The sequence below is a fragment of the Mustela nigripes genome, chromosome 17 (genome assembly GCF_022355385.1).
Source record: "Mustela nigripes isolate SB6536 chromosome 17, MUSNIG.SB6536, whole genome shotgun sequence".
NCBI classification, from domain to species: Eukaryota; Metazoa; Chordata; class Mammalia; order Carnivora; family Mustelidae; genus Mustela; species Mustela nigripes.
Window position 1 is genome coordinate 17,123,487 of NC_081573.1, and position 27,793 is coordinate 17,151,279.

Consider the following 27,793-nt stretch of genomic DNA (forward strand, 5'->3'; position numbering starts at 1 on the left):
AACATTTAGGTTTTAACTTTCACGTAGCTAAAACCAACACCTCCAGTTCGCTTTTTGCTACACTCCCCATCCCCAAGCAACTACCCACACAGGGGCAGTCGCCCGGATGTAAGCGTAGGGGTGGAGCTGAAAGTGGGCCACTTGGCGCAGGCTCAAAAAAGCCGTGACTCCACCTCTCCCTCAACATGTGGTAAGGGCCGGGCGACTGAGAGCTGGCTTTGCGCCGAAGGCCTAGCCTAGCCCCCACCTGCCACGTGACCAGAGCGTCACCGTGGTAACAGGGCTGGGCGCGTAGCGCGCAGGCGCTCTAGTACCCTACATGTGACGTGACACCAGGGGCCGTCACGTGAGGCAGGCGGAGAGCGGGCGGGGCGGGGTTCGGCGGCACCCGGAGAGGACCAGAGCACTACTGCAGCCTGGGCAGAACTTAACCGGGTCGAGTAGCCATGCCCAAGTACTGCCGGGCTCCGAACTGCTCCAACACTGCGGGCCGACTGGGCGCTGACAACCGTCCTGTGAGCTTCTACAAGTGAGCGCAAGCGCGGGGCGGGGCCCGAGGGTAACTGCGGCTGTGCCGGGCGCTGGTCCATCTTGCAGGTGTCTAGAAGCAGGGCTAGTAGCAAATTGAAGAGTCGGTATACTCAGCACTAAACAGAGCACATACAATACAGATGTATTAAAGCACAGGGATAAACTATTAATTACAGGTGCGAGCGTGAGGAGTAGGACTGTGGAGGGAGCCTAAAACTTCCCGCTAGTCATCTCCGCGAATTTGAGGTATCTCGAACGCAAAACATCCGAAACTGAGCTCCTGATCTTGTCTCCCTCCCAAACCTTCCACAACCTTTCTTAGTTAAGAGCTTACTCCATCTTTCCTGTTGTTCAGGCTGGCAACCTTAGAGTCATCCCTACCTCCTTTCTTTCCTCACACTTGAGAAAATAAAAATTAGCTTGAACTGTAAAAAAAGAAAAAAAAATCTGTCTTCCCATTTCTTATTCCCCGGCTAGAATAAAAAACACGGGAAAATCCGGCTGAATAGGAAAAACATTTCTGTATTTTTCTCAGGGACATGCGGATGTAAGTGAAAAAAATTCCCCTTCTTTGAGTGACTGCTGCTTTTTTAGTAGGAAAATTTAGTAGGAAAAAAATTTTTAGCCTAAAACCATAGGCTGCCATAAACTTCGCCATTTGGGATTATATCAGTAAAAATGAAACATCTCAATGCCTGGAGTTGTTCTCACTTTGACACTGAGAAGCAACCTCAGTTGCTTCTACCCAGGTGCAGAGCTTCAGGAAAGGCATTTCTGGACACAGTTTTCCACCTCTAACTAAACTTTATTGCTTTCAAGGAGGCAGGACCCTGGACTCACTTCACAATCCTGACTAGTATCTATCCACACAGTTCTCCTTTGCTTTAAGCCTATCCAGTTTCATTTACATTTCATCTAAAATTCACCTTTCTCTCAAATACAAATAATAATCCTGTCTTTTCCTTTGTTGAGTGAGACTTCTCGTACTTCTGGTGTGCAGTTTCCCTCATTGTCATAGTAAATAAACCTGACTCTGTTGGACTACAGGTTTGTCCCTGTGGCCTTAGTCTAAATGTGCCAGAACTCATTCCTCATCCAGACCATCAGCAGATCCTGCTGGCTCTCCCTTTAAAATACATCAAGAATTGACCACTTCTGACCCTCTTCTCTGCCTGCATTCTGGTTCTGGCCCTTACCACTACCACCTGACTGCACTACTTCAGTAGCCTCCTCATTGGTCAACCCACTCCCACACACTCATCCCCAAATGCAGTCACAGGGAACCTGTGTATCCTTGAGTCAAATCAGAGTTCCCCTCTATTCACATCCTCCCCTGGGTGGGGTGCCTGGCTCAGTGGCTTAAGCCTCTGCCTTTGTCTCAGGTCATGGTCTCAGAGTCCTGGGGTCGAGCCCCACATCAAGCTCTCTGTTCAGCAGGGAGCCTGCTTCCCCCCCCCCCCCCCCCCCCCCCCTCCCTGCCTTCCCTCCCCCCCCCCTGCCAGTAAAATAAAAAAAAAAAAAAAACCAACAGATCCTCCCCTGGGTCCCACTTCACTCAATAAAAGACAAAAAGATGAGACTGAAGCAGACAAAAAGCCCTACAAAGCCCTACAGGAGCTGGATCCCCAATATCTATATGACCTCATTTCCTTCCTCCTACACCTTACCCCTGTGCTCTAGTGTCACTGGCAACTCCGTGTACCCCTAACATGCCAGGCACATTGTTACCTCAGGGACTTCGTGCTTTTCCCTCTACGTGGAAAGGTTTTACCTTTATGGTCACCACTCTGTGTAAAATGATAACCCTCTCCCACTTTATTTTTCTTTTTAATGCTTATCATTATCTGGCATATCACATATTTGATGTATTCATTTATTCTCTCCACCACCCCCCACTAGAATGTCAGCTCCGTGAAGGCAGAGATTTTTTTCCGTCTTGTTCTCTGTTATTTCCCCAGCCCTCAAACAGGGCCTGGCACATAGTGGGTGCTCGGTAAATATTTGTTGGATGAATTTCATTAATGCCTTCCAGATGCCCTCTCCCAGGAACCCCAGCAGCCCATGTCCCTTGAGGGACCCTGATGCAGAGTAGGAGTGATGCAGAGGAGTCTTTAAACTCATATCAGTGTGTCCAGATTTGCTTTTTTACATAGGTCACGTCTGGCACTCTTTATTAATTCAGCAACTCTGAGTGTCTCCTGGAGTAAGGAAGCCCCTGCTGTACCCAGAGGACCCAGAGGACCCTGACAGATGTTGTTCCTGTCCGGACAGAGTTCATGGATAAGTGAAGGAACATTAAAGAACTAGACATACAACCTGGGAGTCACTCCCAATCCTCTCTTCAGCATGTTGTCCCTGTCCAGTCCATCGACCCATCTTTGGACTTTACCCTCCAAACACATCCCTTGCAACAATCACAGCAAAACCCCTCATGCTGTGTCAACACAGTTATAAATGCAAATGGGAAAATCCTAAGTAAACTGTTAGGAAATAACAGAAAACCCCTACATTTCCAGCCTGACCCCTTCTCATTACCTCTGCTCTCACAGTATCGTTCAGGCCACCATCCTCTGTTAATGAGACATGGTGGTGATAGCTGCTTCTGGCCTCCTTGCCTATACTTCCGCGTCCCTTAGAAGGACACCAATAACAGCTTACTTAGAGATCACCTATTGTATGCTGTTAGAAGTGCTTCACATACAGTAACGAGGAGAACAATGACAGTTGTACAAAGCAGCCAGATGACTTTATAAAAATCAGTTCATGTCTATGTTGTTTAAATTCCACCCATGGTTGCCAGGCTGTCCCTTACACAGGCTAACCCATTTCTGCCTTAAGGCTTATCTCTGAATCAGTCTTGCAGAAGCCACATGGTCAATAAGAGATTGATGAGGAGCTGTTACCAAAAGAGATTCAGGAGAAGGTGTAGATGGCAGGAAGGAACAAGGTGAAACCTGTCGAGGGAAGTGGCTGCCAGAGAATAACATAGGAGCCTGCCAGGCAGCCAGAGGAACCATTCATTAGTTCTGTCTTCAGCCCTTTTGGGACAAATGAGAGCCCTCTCTAATGGGAAACCTGTGAGTTGGGAATTGCATTTGGGTGACAATAAGAAAGTCCTGAAATAGTATTGGCTCAAAAAAATTATGGAGGTACAGCATATTATAGGATACAGCATGGTTAAGTTATACAGACACAATAATAGTCACAAAATCTCTTACTACCACAGAGGTTTATTTCTCATTCATACTCTGTCCTTTGCAGACCATATGTGGACCTACTGTATAATATGCTAACCTGGGACTCAAGCCAAAGGACCCTCCCCTACATGGAATATTGCTGGTCTTGTAGGAGGAAGGAAAGAGAAAGTAGGAAGAGTCACCCAATGGCTTGTCATAAATGCTATATTGAGAAGTGGCCCATGTCACTTTCAGTCCTTGGCCAAAGTAAGTCTATGGCAAGCCTCAGGTCAGTGCAGTAGAAATATGTAATCTTCATGTGGGGAAGGGCAGCAAATACTTTGAACGATACTAGAATCTACCAAGGTTTACTTTTCTCTCAAATAAAACAAAAACAAAACAGACCAGCACTGGTGTGGCAGGTCCACAGTGATTAGGGCTGAGGTTCCTATCTTTCTGTGTTGTCATCATTGGCACGCAGCTTCCATGCAAGATGGTTGCCAGGTGGCCCAGCCATTATAGCCTACCATTCCTGGTAAGAAGGAAAGAGAAGGAACGAAGAGCAAAAGGGGCTCCAACTGTAGACTGAGTTAGGCCCCTTCATCCAGCCTTCCCAGCAACCCCATCCAGTGGTGAGTTCTTCATCATTACTCACCCCCAGCTGCAAAGGAGACGGGGAAATGTAGTAATTTAGCTGCATTTAACCACTCTGAAGACATTCTGAATTGACTGTTAGTAAGGAATAAAATAACTTTTTTTTGGAAAAGAAGAACTTTTAGCAGTGTATGCCATTACATGATCTAGAAAGATGACCAACAAGACTACACTATTCTATAAAAAAGGAGGACACTGTCCACTTAAAGTAGGTTTTGATTTTTTTAATTTTTATTTTTAAAGATTTTATTTATTTATTTGAGAGAAATCACAAGTAGGCAGAGAGGCAGGCAGAGAGAGAGGGAGAAGCAGGTGTTCCGCTGAGCAGAGAGCCTGATATGGGGCTCAATCCCAGGACCCTGGGACCATGACCTGAACAGAAGGCAGAGGCTTCAACCCACTGAGCCACCCAGGTGCCCCTAATTTTTATTTTTTAAGAAGATTGTATTTATTTATTTATTTATTTATTTGACAGAGCAAGAGAGCACACACAGGCAGGAGGAGCAGCAAAGGGAGAGGGAGAAGCAGGCTCCCCACTGAGCAAGGAGCCTGATGAGGGGCTCAATCCCAGGACTCTGGGATCATGCCCTGAGCTGAAGGCAGACGCTTAACTGACTGAGCCACCCGGGTACCCCTAAAGTAGATTTTTAGAGAACCCATTATAAAAGTGTTGCCATCCAAAGGAACAAAGGAGAATAAGAAAAAGACCAAGTGAGGAAGAGGGTTTTCATGATACTCTCCTCCTTTGCCCTTTGAGCTACCCTGATCCATTTGAGAACCCTTTCGCATTTAAGTTACCATCCCAGATTTCTCACACAACAGGAAAGCATTCACTGGCCAGAACTTGGTTACATGGCCCCACCTACACAAAGGAATCTGGGAGACGTAGTCTTTTAGCACAGCACATGCTGACCTCAGCTGAAGTTGGAGTTTTTGTTAGGAAGAAGAAAAGGAGGTGTGTAGTAGTCACTTGCCAGTCTCTGCCAAAGAGGAGGGGGTGGGGAATGCTGCTGCAAGAGATTTCTTGTGTGTGTCCAGGCAGAATGGGGTTGATGGGAGGATTTGTATCTCAAACAGGCAAAAGGGACTGCGGCAGCCAGAGTTCCTGGCTGCGTGCCATGGGGTTCTTCTCTTTGGGTGCCACAGCTCAGATTCTGAGTCAGCCCTTTTGTCCTCTTTCACCAGCTGTACCCCACCCCCACCTGCCCTGTCCCTTGGCCTTTTGGCTGGAAAGTCTTGCTCCCAGGCCCATCTCTGTTATCCTGCTCACCTCCTTTCTCATGTATCTTTTCCAGTTTCCTTATGCAAATACAAGCAACATGAATACATGTCCTAATTTCCCCCTTATTACTGTATTCGTCTCCTGTGGCTACTGAAACAAACTTGATGGCTTAAAACAGCAGAAATTATCCTTTCACACTTCTGGAGACCAGAAGCGCAAGTTAGTTTTACTGGGCAGAATCGAGGTGTTTGCAGGGTGGCACTCCCAGAGATGCCGGCTATAGGGGAGAGTCCATTTCTTGCCTCTTCTGATTTCTGGTGACCACGTCACTCCAGCCTCTGCCTTTTTGGTCACATCACATTCTCCTCTTTCATCTGTTGTAACATCTGCTTGCCACCCACCCCCTTACAAGGATCCTTGCGATTGCATGTAGGGCCCAGGGAACAATCTAGGTAGGATGACTTCCTCATCTCAGGATCCTTTACTGAATCACATTTTTGTCCTGCAACCTAGTAGTCACAGGTTCTAGGGATTAGGAAATGCATGTCTTTTGAGGGCTGTTACTGAGCCTCCCACAATTACTAAAAGTGGATATACTCTGTTTGGAACTTTGGTTTTTTCCTGGAATGTCTACGGCTGCCAATAGCATGTCAGTGCATAGAATACCTCCACACTCTGTTTTAGGGCTGTGTGATGTCCAGGCAGATGACGGTATCCAGCTGTCTTACTGGTCAGCTTCTGTTTGTGGAATTGATACTTATTCTTCCATTTTCAGGTGTGGTATAAAGTTTCTCTTTGAGGTGTTTTTGTTTCATTTTTGAAAAGATTTTATTTATTTATTTATTTGATAGAGAGATCACAAGTAGGCAGGCAGAGGGAGAGAGGGAAGCAGGCTTCCCGCTGAGCAGAGAGCCCGCGATGCAGGGCTGGATCCCAGGACCCTGAGATCATGACCCAAGCTGAAGGCGGAGGCTTAACCTACTGAACCACCCAGGTGCCCCTTGTTTCATTTTTAAAGTTGGTCAGTTTTAAGAAAAGAATTAAGTAAATGATGTGACAGGTGTAGAATGTATAGTGCAGGTGGAATGTGGATGACCAACTATATTAGTTATCTAATGCCATATAACAAAAACTGTCTCAAAATTTAACTGCTTAAAATAAACATTTAGGGGCGCCTGGGTGGCTCAGTGGGTTAAGCCGCTGCCTTCGGCTCAGGTCATGATCTCAGAGTGCTGGGATCGAGTCCCGCATCGGGCTCTCTGCTCAGCGGGAAGCCTGCTTCCTCCTCTCTCTCTCTGCCTGCCTCTCTGCCTACTTGTGATCTCTCTCTGTCAAATAAATAAATAAAATCTTTAAAAAAAAATAAATAAAATAAAATAAACATTTAATATGTCACAGGTTCTCACAACTGCCATAGGACAGACTGGCCAGGACTCAGTTATGTGGCCACTCCTGGCTGCAGATGAAGCTGGAAAATGAGATCTTCATTGTGGACAGTCTTGAGTCTCAGAGTCCCCACCTACTTCTCACAGGGAAAGCTTTTATTTAGTTAATTTTTTTTATACTTTAATTTTTAATTTTTTTTAAATTGTAAAATACATATAAAATCTACCATCTTAACCATTTTTGAATATACAGTTCAATAATATTCAGGATATTCACATTATTGGGGCGTCTGGGTGGCTCAGTCGTTAAGCATCTGCCTTTGGCTCAGTGCATGATCCTGGGGTCCTGGGATCGAGCCCCACATGGACTCCCTGCTGAGCAGGAAGCCTGCTTCTCCCTCTCACACTCCGCTTGCTTGTGTTCCCTCTCTTACTATCTCTCTGTGTCAAATAAATAAAATCTTTAAAAAAAAAAGATTTAAAAAAAAATCTTTAAAATCTTTTTTTTAAAAGATTTATTTATTTATTTGATAGAGATCACAAGTAGATGGAGAGGCAGGCAGAGAGAGAGAGAGAGAGAGAGAGAGAGATGGAAGCAGGCTCCCTGCTGAGCAGAGAGCCCGATGCGGGACTCGATCCCAGGACCCTGAGATCATGACCTGAGCCGAAGGCAGCGCCCTTCAAATAAATAAAATCTTAAAAAAGGAGGGGGTTGTCTGGGTGGCTCAGTGGGTTGGGGCCTCTGCCTTGGGCTCGGGTCATATTCCCAGGGTCTTGGGATCGAGCCCCACATCGGGCTCTCTGCTTGGCAGGGAGCCTGCTTCCTCCTCTCTCTCTGCGTGTCTCTCTGCCTACCTGTGATCTCTCTCTGTCAAGTAAATTAAAAAAAAAAAAAAAAAAGGATGTTCACGTTATTGTGCAACCAGTCTTCAGGACTTTGTCATCTCGCAAAACTGAAACTCCATACCCATTCAGCAACAAGTCTCAATTTCCTGCCCCCCTTACCCCCAGCCTCTGGAAACCAGTGAACTGAACTACTCTAGCTACCTCATGTATTTTTTGTGTATGACTGGCATAATTCACTTACCATTATGTCCTCAAGGTTCACCACATTATAGCATGTGTTAGAATTTCCTTTGGGAGACTCAGTAATACTCTGTTGTATGCATATACTGTATTCTCTTTATCCATTCATCCATGGATGAATATTGGGTTTCTTCTAGCTTTTGGTTATTGTGAATAATGCTGTTATGAACATGAATGGGCAAATATCTCTTCCAGACCCCACTTAACGATTTTTTTAGGTCTGTACCTAGAAGCAGAATTGCTGGCTCATGCAGTAATTTTTTTTTTTTTAAAGATTTTATTTATTTATTTATTTGACAAATCATAAGCAGGCAGAGAGAGGAAGGGAGGGAAGCAGGCTCCCTGCGGAGCAGAGAGCCTGACTCGGGGCTCGATCCCAGGACCCTGGGATCTTGACCTGAGCTGAAGGCAGAGGCTTTAACCCACTGAGCCACCCAGGTGCCCCTTACATGGTAATTCTATTTTTGATGTTCTTGAGGAGGTGCCTTACTATTTTCTGCAACTGCTGCTCCAGGTAATATTTCCCACCAGCAGCGCACAGGGTTCCAGTTTCTGCACATCCTCACCAACACTTGTTTTGTTTTAATTTTCATTTTTTAAACTTTTTAGAGATTTATTTATTTATTTTAGAGCGAGCATGCGCACACATGCACGGGTGCAGAGAGGGACAGAGGGAGAGGGAGAGAGAAGCTTTCAGCTGACTTCTCGCTGAGCTCAGAGCCTGACATGGGGCTTGACCTTAAGGCCCTGATATCAGGACCCGAGCAGAGACCTAGAGTCAGACACTTAATCGACTATGCCACCCAGGAGCCCCTCAATTTTTATTTTTTAAGAGATTTTATTTATGTATTTATTTAATTGAGAGAGAGAGAGCACACGTGCACAAGGATGTAAGCACGAGAGAGTTAGAGGGACAAGCGGACTTCCCACTGAGTATGGAGCCTGATGCCAGGCTCGAGCCCAGGACCTGGAGATCATAATCTGAGCTGAAGATGCTTAACTGACTGAGCCACCCAGGCACCCATTTTGCATTTTATGATAGCCGTTCTAGTGGTTATGAGACGCTATCTGATGGTTTTGATTTATATTTCCCTAATGATTAGTGATATTGAGCATCTTTTCATATGCTTGCTGGCCATCTGTATATTTTCTTTGGAGAGCTATCTGTTCAAGTCCTTTGCCCATTTTGTTGTTGGGTTGTTTAAAAACCTTTTAACAGGTGTTTTCAAGCATACACAAAAAATAGAGTTATAGAGTTATATAGTTAAAGAGTTATAAGACGGATTCTCATGCATCTGTCACTCAGATTTACCATTTGTCAACATTTTGCTAATCTTTTCCATCTACCCTCACCCATTTAAACCTTTAATGCGGGGGCACCTGGGTGGCTCAGTGGGTTAAGCCTCTGCCTTCGGCTCAGGTCATGATCCCAGGGTCCTGGGATTGAGCCCCCATCGGGCTCTCTGCTCTGCAGGGAGCCCGCTTCCTCCTCTCTCTCTGCCTGCCTCTCTGCCTACTTGTGATCTCTGTCTGTCAAATAAATAAATAAAATCTTGAAAAAAAAATTTAAACCTTTAATGCGTGATTTTAAAATAAGTCCCAGATGTTAGTTCTTTTACCTATAAATATTTCAAAATGTTTTTCCAACAAAGGACTGTTTTAGAAGCATAAACCAATGCAATTATGATACCTAGCAAAATTAATTTCTTAGCACTATTGAATACCCAATTCATGCTCAATTTTCCCTAACTATGTTAAAATGTCTTTTTATGGAATGGTTTGTTGCAGACGAGGTCCACAGCCTGCAAATGGATGTTTCTTAAATCTCTCTTCATCTTTCACGCCACCCCGCCAGCATGAATGTAGACACATTCTAGATTTGTCCGGTTTCGGAAACTGCTCTCTCAGGCTTATGTGGAGGAACAGATTGTGGCTACAGATGGGTAGATCAGGAAGGAGGCCACTGCAAATCTCCAGCCAGGAGAGGATGGAGGCTGGATGGGAGGGGCAGCAGAGGTGGGAGAGGTGGGCTGACGTTGAGTGTTGCAAAGGTGGAGTTGAAGAAGGGGATGCGGGTGGGTGGTAGAGCAAGCCTGGGTAGGAGGCAGGGCCAGCTCCCAGCCTAGGGAAACTGAGGTGTGGAGCCCAGGGATCTCTGGGTATGCATGTCCTCAGAGAGGGCTGGGACTGCACCTGCTGACCCTCTGACGCCACGGTCCCTGGCAGGTTCCCACTGAAGGATGGCCCCCGGCTGCAGGCCTGGCTGCGGCACATGGGCCACGAGGACTGGGAGCCCAGCTGCCACCAGCACCTGTGCAGTGAGCATTTCACGCCTTCCTGCTTCCAGTGGCGCTGGGGTGTGCGCTACCTGCGGCCTGATGCAGTGCCATCCATTTTCTCCCCGGCACCCCCTGCTAAGGTGAGTGAAAGGAGGTCCCACTGCTGGAGTTTGAGCACGTCTTCCCCACCTGGAACTAATCCGTGGAGTCTGATCCCCAGCCCTCCTCTCCTGAGTCTCTTGACTCCGCCCTGCCACCTGATCCTCAGCCTTGAGGGAAGTTCCTCCTAGGGGTCTGGCCTCACCCAAGGGCAGTACCCCTTGGAGTCTGGCCCTGATGCTCCCCATCCCATGCCTTGTCTTCCAGAGGCAACAGAGTTCCCGCAACACTGAGAAGCCAGTTGTGCCTCCCTCCCCACCAGAGGGCACACCCCTGTCCCCTGGTCCTGCTGTCTCTGTCTCGGCCCCAGGCCCTGTGCCCCTTGTGGTACTGGGGTCAGCATCCGGAGCCCCTGAGGCCACGACCACCGTGTTCCTGACCCCCCTGCAACCGCCTCCTGCTCCTGCAGGGCAGCAGCCTGGAGTCCGGGCCCAGCACCCACTAGCCAGGCTGGATGCTGTCCTGGGAGCGCTGCGGCGGCGGGTGCGGAGCCTGCAGCGGCGCCAGGAGCAGCACGAGCTGCGGCTGCGGGCCCTAGAACAGCTGGTGCAGCAGCTGTGCCGGGAGGGCCCCCTGAGCCCTGTGAGTGTGGCCACCCGGCCCCCGTAGCCTGTGTCTTTTCCTTTAAACCAGAGACCAGTATTTAAAGTCAGAACATTTCACTAATGTTTCTAAGTGTCTGGCTTTTCTTGAGAAAAGTCAATCTGGTAACATCTACCAATTGTTGGTCAGAGCAGGGTAATGGCTGCTCTGTTTCTTAATAATATTTAAAGAGCCCTTTCTCTCTGCCAGACATTGTTAATAACTTACTGAAGACTCACTATGACCTTCAGGCAGCTGTGGTCCCCATTTTTCAGATGGAAAAACAGGCACCAGGATGCTACAGTAATTTGCCTGAAGTCAGGCAGCCACGAAGATGCACAACCAGGATTCAAGCCAGGGGTCTGACTCCACAGCAGGCCAGTGCCCTCCTATTGGAGAGTTCCCTGCCGGGCCCCTAACAGAGCTTGAGTTTGAGTTTGCAGCCTTTCTACCAGAGTCGCCCCGGCCCCATCTAAAGGCCTTTATGTTCCTGCTTTTACTACTGAGTATTGGAAGAGGGTATCCTCTCTTGAAGAATCAGTTTGACTAGGCTTTTTCCTTGCTAAAAACCCTAGGGCCAAATTGGAGGTTCCAGGGGTTTCAGCCTGGGCTGGACAAGAGAAGTGAGAAGGGGTTTCAGAAAGGAACCCCTGCCCCGGAGTGGCTGGGTGGCTCAGTGGGTGAAGCATCTGCCTTCGGCCCAGGTCATGATCCTGGAGTTCCAGGATTGAGCCCCTCACTGGGCTCCCTGCTCAGCAGAGACTCTGCTTCTCCCTTTGCCCCTCACCCCACTCATGTTCTCTCTCTCTCACTCTGCCTCTCTCTCAAATAAAAAAAATCTTAAAAAAGAAAGGAGTCTTTATAAATGAGGGGCGCCTGGGTAGCTCAGTTGGTTAAGCGATTGTCTTCAGCTCAGATCAGGATTCTGGAGTCCTGGGATTGAGTCCCTGGGATTGAGTCCCACATCGGGTTCCCACCTCTCTCTCAAATAAATAAAATCTTTAAAAAAATATATATAAGTAAAAATTTTAAAAAAGGAGCCCCCCCCCCCAAGTAGGCATGTAGCTAAGGTGTCTCAGCCTGACAGCCAGGGGGTTGGTCATGCCTCGAGGATATGACTTTTTCTGGCCTCAACATCAGTGTTTTAAAATAACTTTTGGTCTTTCCTGAAGGCTCAACAGGTGTAGCAGCACTGGGTTCATATTGACAGCCAGTAGCAGTCAGCTGGAACTGCAGTGGGGCTGTCCCGGCAGACTGTGACTGGACCATGCTGGGGCACAAGGGGGACACACAGAAGAGCAGGGACAGAGCTCCAACTCAGGCCTGGTACTCTTCATGAAGCCTGCCAGGGCCCCGGGGCTGACAGTGTCTCTCTCTCTCTGCTTCCGCTGCCCTCATTCAATCCCTGTTTTCCCATGTCCTCCTCTCTTCCCACATTCATCTTTATGTTTCTCTGCCCCATCTCTCTGCCCTCCTGTCTGTCTCCCCATTTCCTCCATGTCTCTCTTCACCTCCATCTTTCTGTGTCCCTCATATCACTGTCCCTCTCTGTGTCTGGCCTATCTCCATAACTTTCTCTCCATGTCCCCTACATTTTCCTGTTTCCCCATACTTTTGTTTTTTTTAAGAGTTATTTATTTATTTATTTATTTATTTGACAGACAGAGAGTGAGCGCGAATAAGCAGGGGAGGAGCAGAGGGAGAGGGAGAAGCAGGATTTCTGCTGAGCAGGGACCCCGGTGTGGGGCTCTATCTCAGGACCCTGAGATCATGACCTGAGCCAAGGGCAGCCGCTTAACGACTGAGCCACCTGGACGCCCCATACTTCTTTATCTCCCCAACGAATGTCTCTCTGGCCTCACATCTCTTCACATCCCCACATCCCCACAAGTGTCTCTGCCCACATCTCTCTCTGTTCCTTGACATCCCCCTCCCACCTTGGCCTCCCTGTTCCTCACCACTTCTTCTCCCCTCCTCTCTTCCTTCTCTCCTTCCCTCCCCTCTCTGCCCTGTGTTCTTCATCTCTATTACTTCTTTGTCTGGGATTGCCCAGCTTGCTGGATCCAAGGAATCCCATCCTCTGTGGAGTGGCCGACAAAGCTGTGGTCATTGCCCAGAGTCCTGCATCTCCCACACTGGATGCCAAGCCAGAGCTCCAGGACAGATAATGTTGTGGGACAGATGACAGAGAACAGAAAGAGAGACTCCACATACATGGGCCTGTCTAGCCCCGCCACCCACGACTGGGGCCATTGTAGCACCTCCCTCAAAAGCCTGGCTCCAAGCACCTCCTTCTATGGACCCCTTGAACCTTGGGGCTTACTTGGGCCCAAGGCCCATCAATCCTTATTTTTCTTGGTGCCAGGTCCCTGCTGCCCCCAGCTTGAAGCTTTGCAGCCAGTAAAACAGTCCAGAGCAGAGCAAGGGTTGTTCAGAACTCTTCGAGTTCTGAAGAGCCCCTCATACCCTTTGCCGCATGTATGGTACCGTTCTGGGTATACAACAGTGAACACAACCAATAAAATCCTGCCCGCATGGTGCTCCTGTTCTGCTTGAGTGGAAGACAAACTAGTAAACTAATAATTAATTTCAGATGATGATAAGTGCTGTAAAGACCAAATGAAAATGTAATGGGGTGGGGGTGGCAGATGGATGGATGAAGAGGGCTCTCTAAGGACACAGTGTTTGAACAGACACTTGGATGAGAGTGCCTGGCATGGAAGGCATACGGGCTGGATGCTCCAGTGAGAACAGCCCCTGGAAATGCCCAACATCCAGGGTGTCAGCTGGAGGAAGGCAGTGTTGCTGTGGCAAAAACTGAAGCAGGGTGGGGCCCCTGGGTGCTCAGTCATAAAGTGTCTGCGTTCGGCTCAGGTCATGATCCCAGGGTCCTGGGATCAAGTCCCACATCAGGCTCCCTGCTTAGCAGGAAGCTTGCTTCTCCCTCTCCCACTCCCCCTGCTTGTGTTCTGTCTCTTTCTGTCAAATAAATAAATAATCTTTAAAAACAAAAACAAGGGGCGCCTGGGTGGCTCAGTGGATTAAGCCTCTGCCTTCGGCTCGGGTCATGATCTCAGTGTCCTGGGATGGAGCCCCATGTCGGGCTCTTTGCTCTGTGGAGATCCTGCTTCTCTCTCTTTCTGCCTGCCTCTCTGCCTACTTGTGATCTCTCTCTCTGTCAAATAAATAAATAAAATCTTAAAAAAAAACAAAAAAAAAAAAAACAAGCAGGGAAATGTGTGTGTGTGTGTGTGTGTGTGTGTGTGTGTGTGTAGGGATGCCATTTTAGATAAAGCAGAGAAGGCCTCCCTGAAAAGGCACCAGTAAGTAAAATCCTAAACAAGGGGACAAGGGGAACTGAGTATCTGGGGGAGGAGCGTTCTGGGCAGAAGGAAGAGCCAGTGCAAAGGTCCTGCACTGAGGAGGAGCAAGGAAGCCAGTGTATTGCAGTGGATCCAGGGCAGAGGATGAAGGAAGGACCAGGATGAGGGCATGGGTGGGGGGAAAGGAGGTGAGGGGTTAAATTCTGGGAATATTTTGGAAATGGAATTGCCGGCCCTGACCATTAGAAGGATGAAGGGTGGAAGGCAAAGGCACCCAGTCATCTCTGGGCTGGGGTTGTGGGCATTGCAGCCCACAGCTATGCAGGCGTGACAGCCAAACCGGGTTGATGGAACCAGTAAAGCCTGGACCCTGGTCTGGCTCTTGGTCTTCTTGGGGGACATACAGGTTTGGAGAGGGCTGAAGGGGTTCATTGGCAGCTTTGTACCCTACACACTGCTATAACAGTATAGCATGGTGATTAAAAGTCCAGACTCTCCAGCCAGGCTGTCTGGTTTCAAGTCAGCTCCATCACCTATTTGCTGTGTGCCCTTGGACAAGTGGCTTAGCCTCTCAGAGCCTGGTAAGAACTCTTGAGCACTCTGATGATAACGACATGACTGATGACCAAAGAGGATGAAAGGAGTCTACAAAATCATCCCTCTGAGACATCCTTTATATGCGGCAAGCATAGAGAAGGAGTTAGGTCTGAGACCTCAGAGAGAGAGAAAATACTCATAATCACCACCACACTAAGACCCCTGCCCTAACTGGCCTGGTTTGCGGGCCTGCGGAAAGGCTATATCCCAGGCATATGCCCAAAAAAGAACTGTGCTCGCTTTCCCATCCCTCTCCTTTTGCCCTTGTCTCTGCTTCATCTCTCTCTGTTTTGATGTCTCACATCTTTTTTCGTGGCCGTCTCTTCTTTCTCCATCCTCCGCGCCTATCCCTTTCTCAACGCTGCCTTAAGTCTTTTCATCAAAGCGAGGAGCCTCCCAGTATCTCCGCCCCCGCGCCTGGTGGGGGGAGTAGCATTGCGCATGCGCCATCGGCGCCCCTCCCTCTCCACCCCCATCCCCTGTCGGCGTCTGGGCCTCGTCCCCTTCTGTCTCCCTCTCCTCCCCCATCACTTCCCCCGACACTGACACCCCATTACTCCAGTCTCCCCAGTCTCAGCTTTGGTCTCCAGCCCCATCCGCCCGAGGTAAGATGGGTATAGGGGAGGCCCGCGGAGAAGGGGAGGGGCGAAGCATCCTGCATCCCGAGATAAACAAACCAGGGGAGGGGGCGGCCTAGACCGAGGGGCCTGACGTGGGAGGAGAAGAATGGGGGGCTGGACCTGGGGGAAGTGCTAGGCGCTGGGCCCGTAGACCAGGGTCCTCTGAGGGGTAATGGTCGTCGCTATGATTGCCCAAAATCCAGAGCTGGGGGCGTGGGAGCCACTGAGGGCCTTGGAGCTTCTGGGAGCTTCTGGGGGCTCACACGCTGGACCCTGTGGGGCGCTCTCTATAACTGACCGCTGTCTCCAGGATTTGCCTGAAAGCCGCCCCCAACTCTACACCCGCCCCCCGGAGGGCCACTGAAGACCATGACTAAGACAGATCCCGCTCCAATGGCCCCTCCACTCCGGGGGGAGGAAGAAGAAGAGGAGGAGGATGAGCTGGTCCCCGAGGCCCCCAGCCCCACCCAGGAGCGCCGGCAGAAGCCTGTTGTGCACCCCTCGGCACCTGCCCCCCTCCCCAAGGACTACGGTAACCACCTTCCCCACCCTGCAATTTGGTCTGGAGCCATGGGTGGCCAGGGAGGTTGGGCTGAGCTCTGCTGGTAATTCTGGGGGATCTGAAAGTGGTCCAGGGGAGTCTTGGCCCTTGGACTCCCCCCTTCATTAATTAATTCATTCACCCATTGAAGAATGGAATTGGAATAATCCTAATCTTTGATTCATGACACATCATTCAATCATTTAGTCATTCAACAAACATTTACTGAAAGCCTGTCATGGACCTGGCTCTATGCTTGGGGCAAAGCATGGAGCCACACAGACCCAGTCTTCGCCCTGAGAGAACTTACAGGCCTCAGTGACAAACTACACTGATAACAACGTAATATAATATAAATGTATAATTACAAGACATGAGGATAATTGTGTTTGCCAAGAACTGGATGCTGCAGGAGCTTTTAAAGACATGGTTTCCATGAGGAGGTAGCATTTGAGGAAGACCCAAGGATGAGTGGGGTTTAACAAGAGAAAGGGCCAGGGGAAGGGAGTACCCAGAGAGATTACTACAGGAGTAAAGGCTCTGAGTTCGGAAGTTGTGGAGCAGAAGGGGTGGCCTCTTTTGGAGAAGCTGAAGGTGTCTAATCATTCACCAAGCATATTAGCCATTGCTACTAGTCTGTGACAAGCTTTATTCTGGTGATAGAGATTTCATGGTGAGCGATCCAGGCATGAACCCTGTTCTCAGGAGGGAGCAAGTAATAGTTAAATCAGGCAAGTCAGATGGAGTGAATGCTATGAAAGAAATAAAGGAGGGACATATAATAGGGGGGCCTGGGGGCAACACCTTGAGGTGGAGTGGTCAGAGTGGGTCTTTCTGATTGAGGTGGGATTTAGACTAAAGCCCAGAGCATGAGGAGGAATCAGCCATAGGAGAGCTGGAGAAAAATAGTTTCTGGTTGCGAGGAGCTAGTGCAAAAACCCTGGGCAGGAACAGAAGATGGTCCTGAAGCTGTGGTTAGGGAGTGATGGGAGTCAAGGTGAGCGTTTGGTAATGATTACATCTGGGAGGGCCTTAGGGGCTACTGTGAGGACTTTGAATGAGTGTAATTAAGGGAGGGCACTTGGTGGAGAGATATTTAAAAGCAGCGGGAGTGGTGGATCTGATTTATATTTTTAAAAGTTCCTTCTGGCTACTGGATACAGAAGGTGGAGGGGGCATTTAGAAGATGCTGGCTGGGAATTCCCAGCAGCTGTAAGTTCAGAAACTAGACACCAGGTTCAAAGAGTAGGGGTCACTAGGGATGGCATCTGTGACCGTGTCACCTGCTAGAAGCAGGTCAGAGAGGCTTCAAGTTGAGCTCAGTCTGATAGAAAAATGAGAACATTATCTGGGTGTCCGGTGCAAGGAATCCACGCCAGGAAAATGGAGAACCTCATTTGGAAATGTAGCTAGACATGGCTGGGGCCCGTGGCCTGGTGGGAGGTCAGAGGGTGTAGGCTGCTCCCTGTGCCCCACCCCGCCTCCCTCAGACTCTTGCTCATAGAACAAGGAGGGTTTTGGTCATAGAACATGAAGGCATCTGGAAATGGGGTCTAGGAGAAAGGGTGGGGGCCGAGGTGGATTTGGTGAAGAACTTAGTGTATTTGTGAATGAAATTGTATGCAGTTAATTTAGCAGGACATTGCTTGAGCACCCATTGCATGCCAGCTGCGGTTCTGGGCCTTAGGGAGAAGGGAGCGAACAGACAGCACTGAAACGTAGGGCTTACATCCTAGTGAGGGAGACACGTGAGAGAGGAAAAGGGGAAAAATGAGGGAAGAAGAAAAACAAAGAAAAAGAAGGAGGGAGAAAGGGAAGGAAGATGGAGTAAACAAGTTACTGTTAAGTAGTGGGATAGGCTGTGATTAAAGAAGGAAAAAAAGGGCCCAGGATGGAGAAGGGCACAGGTGCTGATTTCCACGGGGTGTTCTGGGGAGGCCTCCCTGAAGAAGTGACGTTTGGGTAAAGCCTGCCAAGCCCTGAGAAGGCTTCGGGGTGGGGGTGGGGGTGTGGAGACACTGTCCCAGGCAAGCAAAACAGCAAGTGCCAAGCCACTGAGACAGGAATGTGCCAGGCGTGTTGGGAGGACAGAAGGAGCCAGTGTGGCTGGGTAGGATGAGTGAGGGAGAGAGGGCAAAGAACAGAAGAGGCCAGTTTGTGCAGGACTTGTGGGCTGCGGGGAGGACGGTGGTCAGTAATTCAAGTGTCAGGGGGAGCCTGGGCCAGGTTCTGAGCCAAGGAGGGCTGTGACGTGACTGGGGTTTTAAAAGGAACCCACACAGGCTGATTCCTGGAGACGCTGTGTCTGGCGCTTTCCTGGGCTGTGTGACATCTGGGTGTTCATTTCCTCATTCATTCAGTACGGGGAGGGCTCCTGCCGTGCTCCAGGCCCTGTGCTAAGTGTTGATAATGCTACAGGGAGCATTATCAACATTAGCCATCAATGATTAGGCCTGGGGGGAGATGCAAGTTCCTCTAGCCCCTCACCCTGGCTGGCCGCAGCTACCTCCTGCCCATGGGTACATTTTAATGTGTACAGCACAGTATTTGAAAAATTGAGATTTTTCTTAAAAACCTGGTTTTCTGGGATTTTTAAGTTTTGTTTTGAGATTTAGCCAAACTGTGCCCATTCTCTGCCAGGGCAGCGGGGTGCTAGAGCAGTAGCAACCCCCACCCAATCCCCTAACCACTCCCCAACCCTGGGGGGACACATGCAGACTCAAGGTACCACACTCCTTCCACACTCTCAGTTTCAAGGAGTAGGGTTTGCTGCTCTGTAGAATTACTAGATTTTTCCAACTTGGCAAGACACACAGGGGTGTCCAGAGTTCTGTGTGAAATTTTCTGATCTTGAAGCCGCTTGCTGGCCACACAGAAAATGTCTGTGGCCCGTGCGCAATATGGTTTGAGACCATGCATTAGAAGATCTTAAAGGCAAAAGCCTAGAGCTGTCCTGCCTCAGGATGGAAAGAGGGAGTCAGCTTGCCTGGGGTGACTTTGAACCTCTTACTGCCCTAGCCTTCACATTCTTCGATCCCAATGACCCGGCATGCCAGGAGATTCTCTTTGACCCCCAGACCACCATCCCTGAACTGTTCGCCATTGTGCGCCAGTGGGTACCCCAAGTCCAACACAAGATCGATGTCATCGGCAATGAGGTAAGATACTTGGGAAGCCAGGGAGGGAGAGGACAGGGTCCCTCACATGTTTGGGTAAACCTCCCTGTTCCCGTGGTTCTCCCAGATTCTGCGTCGAGGCTGCCACGTGAATGATCGTGATGGGCTGACCGACATGACACTGCTCCACTATGCGTGCAAAGCTGGGGCTCATGGAGTTGGTAAGGTCCAAACCCCCAAAGCTTGAGCCCCAACACGTAGGCCTCCAGACCAGATACCTTCAGAACCACTCAGAATCCTGCCCCTGAGACCCCCACCCTGAATCCACAGCCCAACATGGTAAAGCACAGTCCCTGAGGCCCAGGGCCTTCCCAGTGCTTTGGACCCAGGCTTTGGAGGAGGGTATGCAAGTTGACCTGGGCTATTGTGCAGGGGACCCCGCTGCGGCTGTGCGCCTTTCACAGCAACTGCTGGCATTGGGCGCCGATGTAACACTGCGCAGCCGCTGGACCAACATGAACGCGCTTCACTACGCTGCCTACTTCGATGTTCCTGACCTGGTGCGCGTGCTGCTGAAGGGCGCAAGGCCAAGAGGTGAGCAGGAGGGACCAGGCTGGAATGAGATGGAACCCTGGCCTAAGAAGGAGGCTGGAAGCCAAGGGAGGGTGCCCCAGATGTGTTTGGGGGAGGGGGCAGCTGAGGGGCGAGGGACCCGGGATCTGTGGAGATAGTGGTAGGTTGGAGGCAAGAGATGCGGGAGATGGGGCCCAGACATCCGTGACCCATGGCCACTGCAGAGGGGGACCTTGTTGGGGGGGGCGGGGCCTAAAGAGGATGGGGGTGGGGGGTAAGGGGTATAGGAGGGGGTGGTTTGCATGTGAAGCTGCATTGAGGCCTGTGGCTTAAGAGATGGGCATGGGGAGACTGTAAGATGGTATTGGAGGACAGGGCAGGGTGTCGAGACCACTCACCTGGAACCCTCCTCTCGCCCACAACCCAGTGGTGAACTCCACGTGCAGTGACTTCAACCATGGCTCAGCCCTGCACATCGCTGCCTCCAACCTGTGCCTGGGTGCGGCCAAATGTTTGCTGGAGCATGGTGCCAACCCAGCGCTGCGGGTACTGCACCCCTGGCCCAGCCCCCAGTAGCTTCCTTCTTCCTTCCCCACCCTTGCCCGGCCAGCAGAGGGGGAAGGGGCCAGGACCCCTTGCACTTCTGGAAGCTTCTTAGAAAAATCATTTGTACATTCAAGAAATGAAGTGGTAGCTGGTATTTACCATCACATGGTCCCATTCCAGGCTTGGGCGCTCCCGGGGCATGGCTTCCCTAAGATTATGCCCCAGAGACTGAAGTGTGACCTTCATTCCCTTGGCTTTACCCCTAGTTCCATTCTCAGTTACTTGAAATCCCCAGCCTGAGGTTGGGGGTGGACTTTCCCCGGGACATGGTCTGTACTTCAGTACCTCACCCCTTTGTATTCCCATGTTGGCCTAGGGTATGACCTAGCTCTACCTTGGCTTTACCTAGACTAGGGGTCTCTGGGAGCATGGGCTCAGTGGAGTTACAGCCTGTGCCCCTGACTCCTCACTTCCTTTCTTCCCACTGGCCTCCAGAACCGAAAGGGACAGGTGCCAGCAGAGGTGGTCCCAGACCCCATGGACATGTCCCTGGACAAGGCAGAGGCAGCACTGGTGGCCAAGGAGCTGCGAACACTGCTGGAGGAGGCTGTGCCGCTCTCTTGTGCCCTCCCCAAGGTCACGCTACCCAACTATGACAACGTCCCGGGCAATCTCATGCTCAGTGCACTGGGTCTGCGCCTGGGAGACCGCGTGCTGCTGGATGGCCAGAAGGTCAGAGACTGGGGAAAGGTGGGGAGAGGGCGGCCCTCATGCCTCAGAGCTGGGTCCTTGGACAGAGTGTAGTCCCTCTCTTTGGACATCCGCCCTCCCAGTCATTTCCACAGTTGTTCTGTGAGTGCTTCCTTTTGCCCCACCCTGGACTGAGCTCTCAGCGCAGGGAGGGAAGACAGATCTATCGCCTGACAGTGTCAGCCCAGAACAATTGTGGGTGTCAAGAGGAAGCAGAGTGATCAGTGCAGCTCTGCACCTGTGAGTTCTCCTGGGCCTTGTAGGCCCTAGGCAGGGCCCACCTCTGCTCCCAGAGTGGTCAGTACTTAGGGAAAATAAAGGACAGGTCAGAATAATCAGGGGTGTGATGGGACGGATGCACCCCCTTGATGATAGAGAGGGATGAACCAGGAGAAGAAAAGGAAAAGGGGGGGGTCCCACTTAGGGGAAAGCAGGTACAAATGCCCAGAGGGCAGAGAGAATCATTATTTCTCCAGCTTTGATTTATTTTGCTGGTGTCTCCATGCTGGACCCAGACTGTCCTTGGGAATTAAGGGTTATATGAGCCCAGACCCACTCTTATGGAAATTTTTTTCTAATGAAGGAGAAATGTCCAATCAAGGAAACCCATAGTTTAAGACAGTTTCTGGTAGCATCAAGGGTTTTGAAAACCATTAAATGTTTGGATTTAGGGATGCCTGGCTGGCCCAGTCAGTAAAGCATGTGACTCTTGATCTCAAGGTCATGAGACCAATCCAATGAGTTGGATGTTGAGATTACTTTAAAAAAAATTTTTTTTAGGTTAAAAAAAAAGTTTGGATTTAGTAAATCGCCCCTGGCTGCGGGCATATGCAGTCAGTTTTAGCTGGGATGCTCCAAAGGCTTCTGTGAGGAGCTGATGCCTGAGGCAGAGGAATCAGCAGGTCCAAAGGCCAAGAAGAGGGAAGGGGTAGCAGGACTGGAGGGAGATGTGGAAAGGCCAGCAGGGGCTGGATCATACCAGACCTGCAGGCCACTGGAAGGAATTTGAATTTCGTTGCTTGTACAGTGAAGAATTTTTTTTTAAGATTTTATTTATTTGTCAGAGAGAGGGAGGGAGAGAGAGCGAGCACAGGCAGACAGAATGGCAGGCAGAGGCAGAGGGAGAAGCAGGCTCCCCGCTGAGCAAGGAGCCCGATGTGGGACTCGATCCCAGGGCGCTGGGATCATGACCTGAGCCGAAGGCAGCCGCTTAACCAACTGAGCCACCCAGGCGTCCCTGTACAGTGAGGAATTTTGAAAGTCACATTGTGTTTCCCTATCATGGGTTTTGCACGCAGCCACCCCATCGGTAACACCTTCTGTACCTGAGCTAATCAAATCCACGTGACAATTCTGAAAGCAAAATGGTTTGACTCTCCCCATTTTACAACCCAGAAGACTGTTAGAGGCTCAAAGAGGTGAAGCTTTTTGTTTGAAGATAAGAACAATAATAATAGTCTGCCTCTTAGAGAAACAGCATAGCACAGTGGTTACGCACTCAGGCAGATCTCAGTTTTGCTGCTTTCCAACTGTGGGGCTTGGGGCCACCTACTTTCCAGCTCCAGGTATCGGTTTCTTCATCTCTAAAATGGAGCTAATAAGAGTACCCACCTCAGGTGGTTGTATGAGACTTAAATTAATTAAAATCCGGAAAGCCCTTAGAATAGGGTTTGGTGCAACCCAAGCGTTCTCTGTATGCCAGGCAGTCTTCTGATCCCCACACTAATTCTCCAGAGTAGGCACTATCAATTCACCCATTTTATAGACAAGGAACTGGGGCTTAGAGAATGAAGCAGCCTCATACAGTGATATAGCCATACCCACGGAAAGCTCACGGCAACTAAATGAATTTGCATATATTGCAAGTGTTTCAACTAGCCAGCCAGCCTATGAAGTGCTTTGCTATCTCCATTTTACAGGGGAATCTGAGGCCTCGGAGGTCATTTGACCAAAGTTGCAGGAAAATAGTCAACACTCACTGATCCCTCACTCAGCACCAGGCCCTGTTCTGAGGCTGTGCCAGCTCTGTCTAATCGACCTTTCCATCTGTGAGGATGGAAATATTCTGTGTCTGTATTGCCCAGTAAAATAGCCATAAGCTATTTTGTGGCAACTGAACACTTGAAATGTGGTGAGTGTAACCAGGGCAATTAAATTTAAATTTAATTTCAGTTCATTTAAATTGTTATCTGTGGCTTATGGCTATTTACTGCACTGAACAGGGAAGTTCTATAACCATGCTATAAGGTGGGTGTGATTTCTGTTCCCATATCATAGATGAGGACACAGAGGCTCAGTGCTGTTCAGTCATACAGCCAGGAAATGGGGGTGTCCAGATTGGAGCTCAGGGTTCCCTCATCTATTCTCCATGCTGCCTGTGTGCCCGTGATCTATCATGGCTTCTCAAGGACCCACCCCCCTCAAAAACCTTATCCTCACTTGTTTCCTCAGACGGGCACACTTCGGTTCTGCGGGACCACGGAGTTCGCCAGTGGCCAGTGGGTGGGCGTGGAGCTGGATGAACCCGAGGGCAAGAATGATGGCAGTGTTGGGGGTGTCCGTTACTTCATCTGCCCTCCGAAGCAGGGTCAGTCCCACCTGGGGCTCAAAAGGGGTGGCAGTGGGGTCCACTCAGTAGTTCTGATGCTGCTGACTGGTGATGGGGGTGGGGCGATGATGGCCGGGCAGAGGGCAGAGGCTTGGACCACTCCCAACACAGGCTCTGTCCCCCCTGCAGGTCTCTTTGCCTCTGTGTCCAAGATCTCCAAGGTAGTGGACGCAACCCCTTCATCGGTCACCTCCACACCTCGGACTCCTCGGATGGACTTTTCCCGTGTCACTGGCAAAGGCCGCAGGGAACACAAAGGTCAGAGGGGGAGCCTTCTGGGTGAGGAGAGCCAATTTGAGGATATTCTGTGGGTAGCCTGGCTTCGGTGACTCGTTTTCTCCTCAGGCCCAAACTCCTGTGTTAGAGGAATTCACTTTTATGACTCTGTTTCTCCTTTGACATAGTACTGGCCCCCCACCCAGTTCTTCAAAAGATCTGTGGGTTTTCTGCCTTTTGTTACTTAGTTTCTCTTCAGGGCAAGGGTTTTCTCCCCAGTTTTAGGGAAGAATCTATGGGGTTCCTGGCTTTAATGACTTTATTTATCTTCATACCCAACTCCTCCCTTCATTTTAAAAGGATAACTTCTGGGCTTCTGAATTCTGTGACTCAGTTTTTCCTTTGGGTCCAGATAATCTCAGTTTTGAGAAAGGATTTTGGGGTTCTCCAGGTTCTTGACTCAGTTTCCCTTCAGGCCTAACCCTCATGCCCCCACCCCCAGCCCAATTTTCTGGCCGTTGAGATTTCCTTTCAAGTCCCAAACCCTCCTCTGTTTCTGGGGAAGGCTCTAGAGTTCCTGACTGGAGCCAGGACAGAGTTTCTACCTTGGGTCTTTTTGGGTGGCATAGGGTCCCCAGGGCAAGCATCTTGGGGCCCCACTCCTTCCCACTGTATCCTTTACCCCAGGCAAGAAGAAGCCCCCGTCATCCCCGTCTCTGGGCAGCCTGCAACAGCGGGAAGGAGCCAAGGCTGAGGTTGGAGACCAAGTCCTTGTCGCGGGCCAGAAGCAAGGGACCGTGCGCTTCTATGGGAAGACAGACTTTGCCCCCGGTGAGGACAGTGATCTAGGGTGGGGGGTTGGGCAGGTAAGACCTTGAGGCATCCTGACACCCCACTGCTGCAGGTTACTGGTATGGCATTGAGCTAGACCAGCCCACTGGCAAGCATGATGGTTCTGTCTTCGGTGTCCGGTACTTCACCTGTCCCCCACGGCATGGAGTCTTTGCGCCAGCATCCCGAATTCAGAGGTGAGCCCAAACACCAACCCCAACCCAGGGCACCTCCCAGAACCCTGATTCCCTAGGCTTCTCAGGCATCTTTTCCTCTCAGACCAGCAGGGCAGTGTGGATACTCCCCTTCATACCCTAGCTCTTCCTGAACCCTATGGGTTCAGCTTCTTTCCTGGCTTCTTGTGATTCTGACTCCTCCCACCCTTCTTATGTCTTCCCAGGATTGGTGGATCCACTGACCCCCCTGGGGACAGTATCGGAGCCAAAAAAGTGCATCAAGTGACAAGTGAGTTGGGATTGGGATATAGGAGGTAGAGGAGGGATGAGGGTTTGGGGATGGGAGGAAGGGTCTTGAGTTCTCAGGTATATGCTGGTGACATATTTCCAGGACTTAACAGGGGATACAGGGCCCAGGAAAATGATGAGACAGGATCCCAAAGAGGATAGGTGCTATGGGGTAGGGTATTGGGAATGGTAACAACAAGGCTCTGGGCAGGCACTGGGGCATGTGTAGGTATGGGGGATATAAGGAAGGTTACTAACAAGAGATCCGGATGGGTACTGGAATGTGGGGTTCAGGTGGGTATTGGGGACATGGATAAGTATCATTGACAGGGAGTCTGTTTGGGTATTGAGGGTCTATCATTCCCTTACCTGAAACCTTGCCCTTCCCTTCAGTGACACAACCCAAGCGCACTTTCACCACAGTCCGAGCCCCAAAGGACATCGCATCAGAGAACTCCATCTCCAGGTGGGTAGCCCACCGTTGGCCCACCTCCAGGGGGATGTTCAGGGAGAGGTTGTACAAATGGCCATTGGACACAGGGATCTGGGCTTCTGGTTGGGGCTGGAAATAGAGGTTAGCAAAACTTTTGACTAGTCAGCTGACCCAGAAATGTTTTTTAGGGGGTGAGATCCCACACTGAATTCTGGTGGCTTCCACTCTTAAAGGGTGGGTAGAGGAGGCAGAACACCTTCCACTTCACAAGAGCCTGAGAAGGCATTGCCAGACAGGTAGAGACAGAATCCAGAAAGGCCAAACCCTAGTCACTTGGGGAAGAGTAGGAGTCGGGGGAGGAGGGTGGTGATGAATCCAGATGTTTCTGTATTCTGCATCAAGGTATGACGGATGGACGTGATTCTCCATTCCAGGTTGCTCTTCTGCTGCTGGTTTCCCTGGATGCTGAGGGCGGAGATGCAGTCATAGAGGCCTGGATACCTGACAGAGAGTCAAAGAGTCCCCTCTAGCATCTCCTGACACAAGGAGCCCCTGAGTCACCCTGAGATAGAGATTCCCAGTAACACATCCAGAATAGAGACCCCATTAGCCAGCCCTCGATCACTGAGGCCCCATTATTAACAGATTCCCTCATAACCCCCAAATACAGACCCTATGGTACCCAGAAAGAGATTCCCTGAGTGTAGCACCTTCAGGCTAGTCCCTGTCCCCAACCCCTCAGAGCAGACCCCCCAATAACGTTTCCACATCACCTCAAAGGATGGTGACTTCTACATAATGGCTCCAGAGCAGAACATTCCTGAGTCATTCATCACTGGATCAGAACCCTCCCCCATTAACAAAGACACCCCCCTCCATCAAGTCCCCTTGAAATAAACACAGGTCATATCTCCAGAGCAACAGAGTAACAACTACATTTAACATCAGTCCCCTCAAGATGTTGTGACCACCATGGTCACCCCCAAAACTTACACTGCAATCAGACACCCTACATTAACAAATCCCCACTCTTACCCCTCAAGAAGAGACCCACATTAACCAGCCCACTCTCACCCCCAATTTACAGACACCAAAACAGTCCTGGAAGTGCTAATTACAGGACCCCTAAGTCTTCCTATCCTCTGCGCCCTGAAGAAGCCCCCAGTGCCTTGTATGAAGCCCACCCCACACGGCCCACAGCCCCTGTGCTGGCCAGACTCCCAGAAAATTCTCTATTTTTTAAGTAATGACTTCCCCCTTTGGGGGACCCCAAAATTTGGAGGCCCCATTCTGGGACTCTGGGGATCCCAGACCCCAGAGTACATGTCCCAAATTCCCCTGTGCCCCCAAGTCCTATAGCTCCTAAAGGACCTCAAGGCCCTAACGCCCAAATCATGGAATCCCCAAATCCCCAGGGAATCCCAAATTTTAAAATTCAATCCCAAGCCCCCAGGAAACCCCAACCATGGAGGTCCTTGTGCCTGGGATGGAGGAGACTGCAGTCAGGATATGCATCCCGGGCTCCCAGAGCACCTCAAGCCCTGCTCATAGGCACCAGGAGACCCCAAACAGGAATTCTCATCCCTGGAAACCGGAGCACTTCAATGCCCTGAATCGATGGATCTCAAGACACCCAAATGTAAAGAGCCCCACACCCAGGGAACCCCAAATCCTAAAGCCTCCATCTCTAGTATATGAAGGGCCCCAAGGCCTTGAGGGGATCGCAAATCCTGGAACCCCTATTTCAATCTACGTTCTGGTCACAGGTCCAAAACACCGAATCTGAGTCACTGGCCCCAAAGGACCTCAAGCACCCGGGTCAGACCAACAGCCTGAGGGAGAACCTAAAGGCCCAGGGGGTCTAGGGTGGACCTGGGGCCCTGACCACCAAGGACAGCTCACGACTGCCCCTTCACTGCATGTCCCCGAACTCAGCATGACCCCTATCCCCTTCAATAAAAATGTTTCTATGGCTTGTCTGCGTCAGGTCAGTATTTGGGGAGTTGTAGGCCTGCTCTTGGACCCTTGCTGGGAGAGGACGAGAGAGGAAGGCCTTCCTTCAATCTAGCCTCCCTGCGGAATGGGAACGGAATGATTTAGC

The 27,793-nt window shown here is 50.2% G+C and overlaps 2 protein-coding genes across 3 annotated transcripts; both read left to right on the forward strand.

Annotated features, from left to right (window-relative positions):
- The first annotated feature begins 351 nt into the window (after window positions 1-351).
- Window positions 352-12,039, forward strand: THAP8 (THAP domain containing 8). 2 transcript variants are annotated; one of them, XM_059383557.1, is made up of 3 exons: window positions 352-529; window positions 10,281-10,473; window positions 10,700-12,036. In XM_059383557.1, exons 1-3 carry the CDS (start codon window positions 447-449, stop codon window positions 11,099-11,101), a joined length of 678 nt encoding a protein of 225 aa, XP_059239540.1. In that variant the 5' UTR covers window positions 352-446; the 3' UTR covers window positions 11,102-12,036. The 2 variants fall into 2 exon arrangements, with proteins under 2 accessions (XP_059239540.1, XP_059239541.1); XM_059383558.1 differs by having other exon boundaries at window positions 387-515; window positions 10,700-12,039.
- A 3,392-nt stretch (window positions 12,040-15,431) lies between these two features.
- CLIP3 (CAP-Gly domain containing linker protein 3) lies at window positions 15,432-27,667 on the forward strand. The gene is made up of 14 exons (XM_059383556.1): window positions 15,432-15,599; window positions 15,925-16,146; window positions 19,174-19,313; window positions 19,399-19,492; window positions 19,704-19,865; window positions 20,272-20,390; window positions 20,886-21,122; window positions 23,592-23,727; window positions 23,878-24,006; window positions 24,652-24,795; window positions 24,869-24,992; window positions 25,196-25,260; window positions 25,653-25,725; window positions 26,127-27,667. The coding sequence occupies exons 2-14, from the start codon at window positions 15,984-15,986 to the stop codon at window positions 26,179-26,181; spliced, it is 1,641 nt and encodes a 546-aa protein (XP_059239539.1). The 5' UTR covers window positions 15,432-15,599; window positions 15,925-15,983; the 3' UTR covers window positions 26,182-27,667.
- The last annotated feature ends 126 nt before the right edge of the window (window positions 27,668-27,793 follow it).

Excerpts from the sequence above, each read along its gene's own strand:
- THAP8 (XM_059383557.1), top strand. The coding sequence starts at position 447 with ATGCCCAAGTACTGCCGGGCTCCGAACTGCTCCAACACTGCGGGCCGA. Across the intron at positions 530-10,280 it reads CGTCCTGTGAGCTTCTACAA|GTTCCCACTGAAGGATGGCC; the intron begins GTGAGCGCAAGC and ends GGTCCCTGGCAG. Across the intron at positions 10,474-10,699 it reads CCCCGGCACCCCCTGCTAAG|AGGCAACAGAGTTCCCGCAA; the intron begins GTGAGTGAAAGG and ends CTTGTCTTCCAG.
- CLIP3 (XM_059383556.1), top strand. The coding sequence starts at position 15,984 with ATGACTAAGACAGATCCCGCTCCAATGGCCCCTCCACTCCGGGGGGAG. Across the intron at positions 16,147-19,173 it reads CCCCCTCCCCAAGGACTACG|CCTTCACATTCTTCGATCCC; the intron begins GTAACCACCTTC and ends TTACTGCCCTAG. Across the intron at positions 24,993-25,195 it reads CCAGCATCCCGAATTCAGAG|GATTGGTGGATCCACTGACC; the intron begins GTGAGCCCAAAC and ends ATGTCTTCCCAG.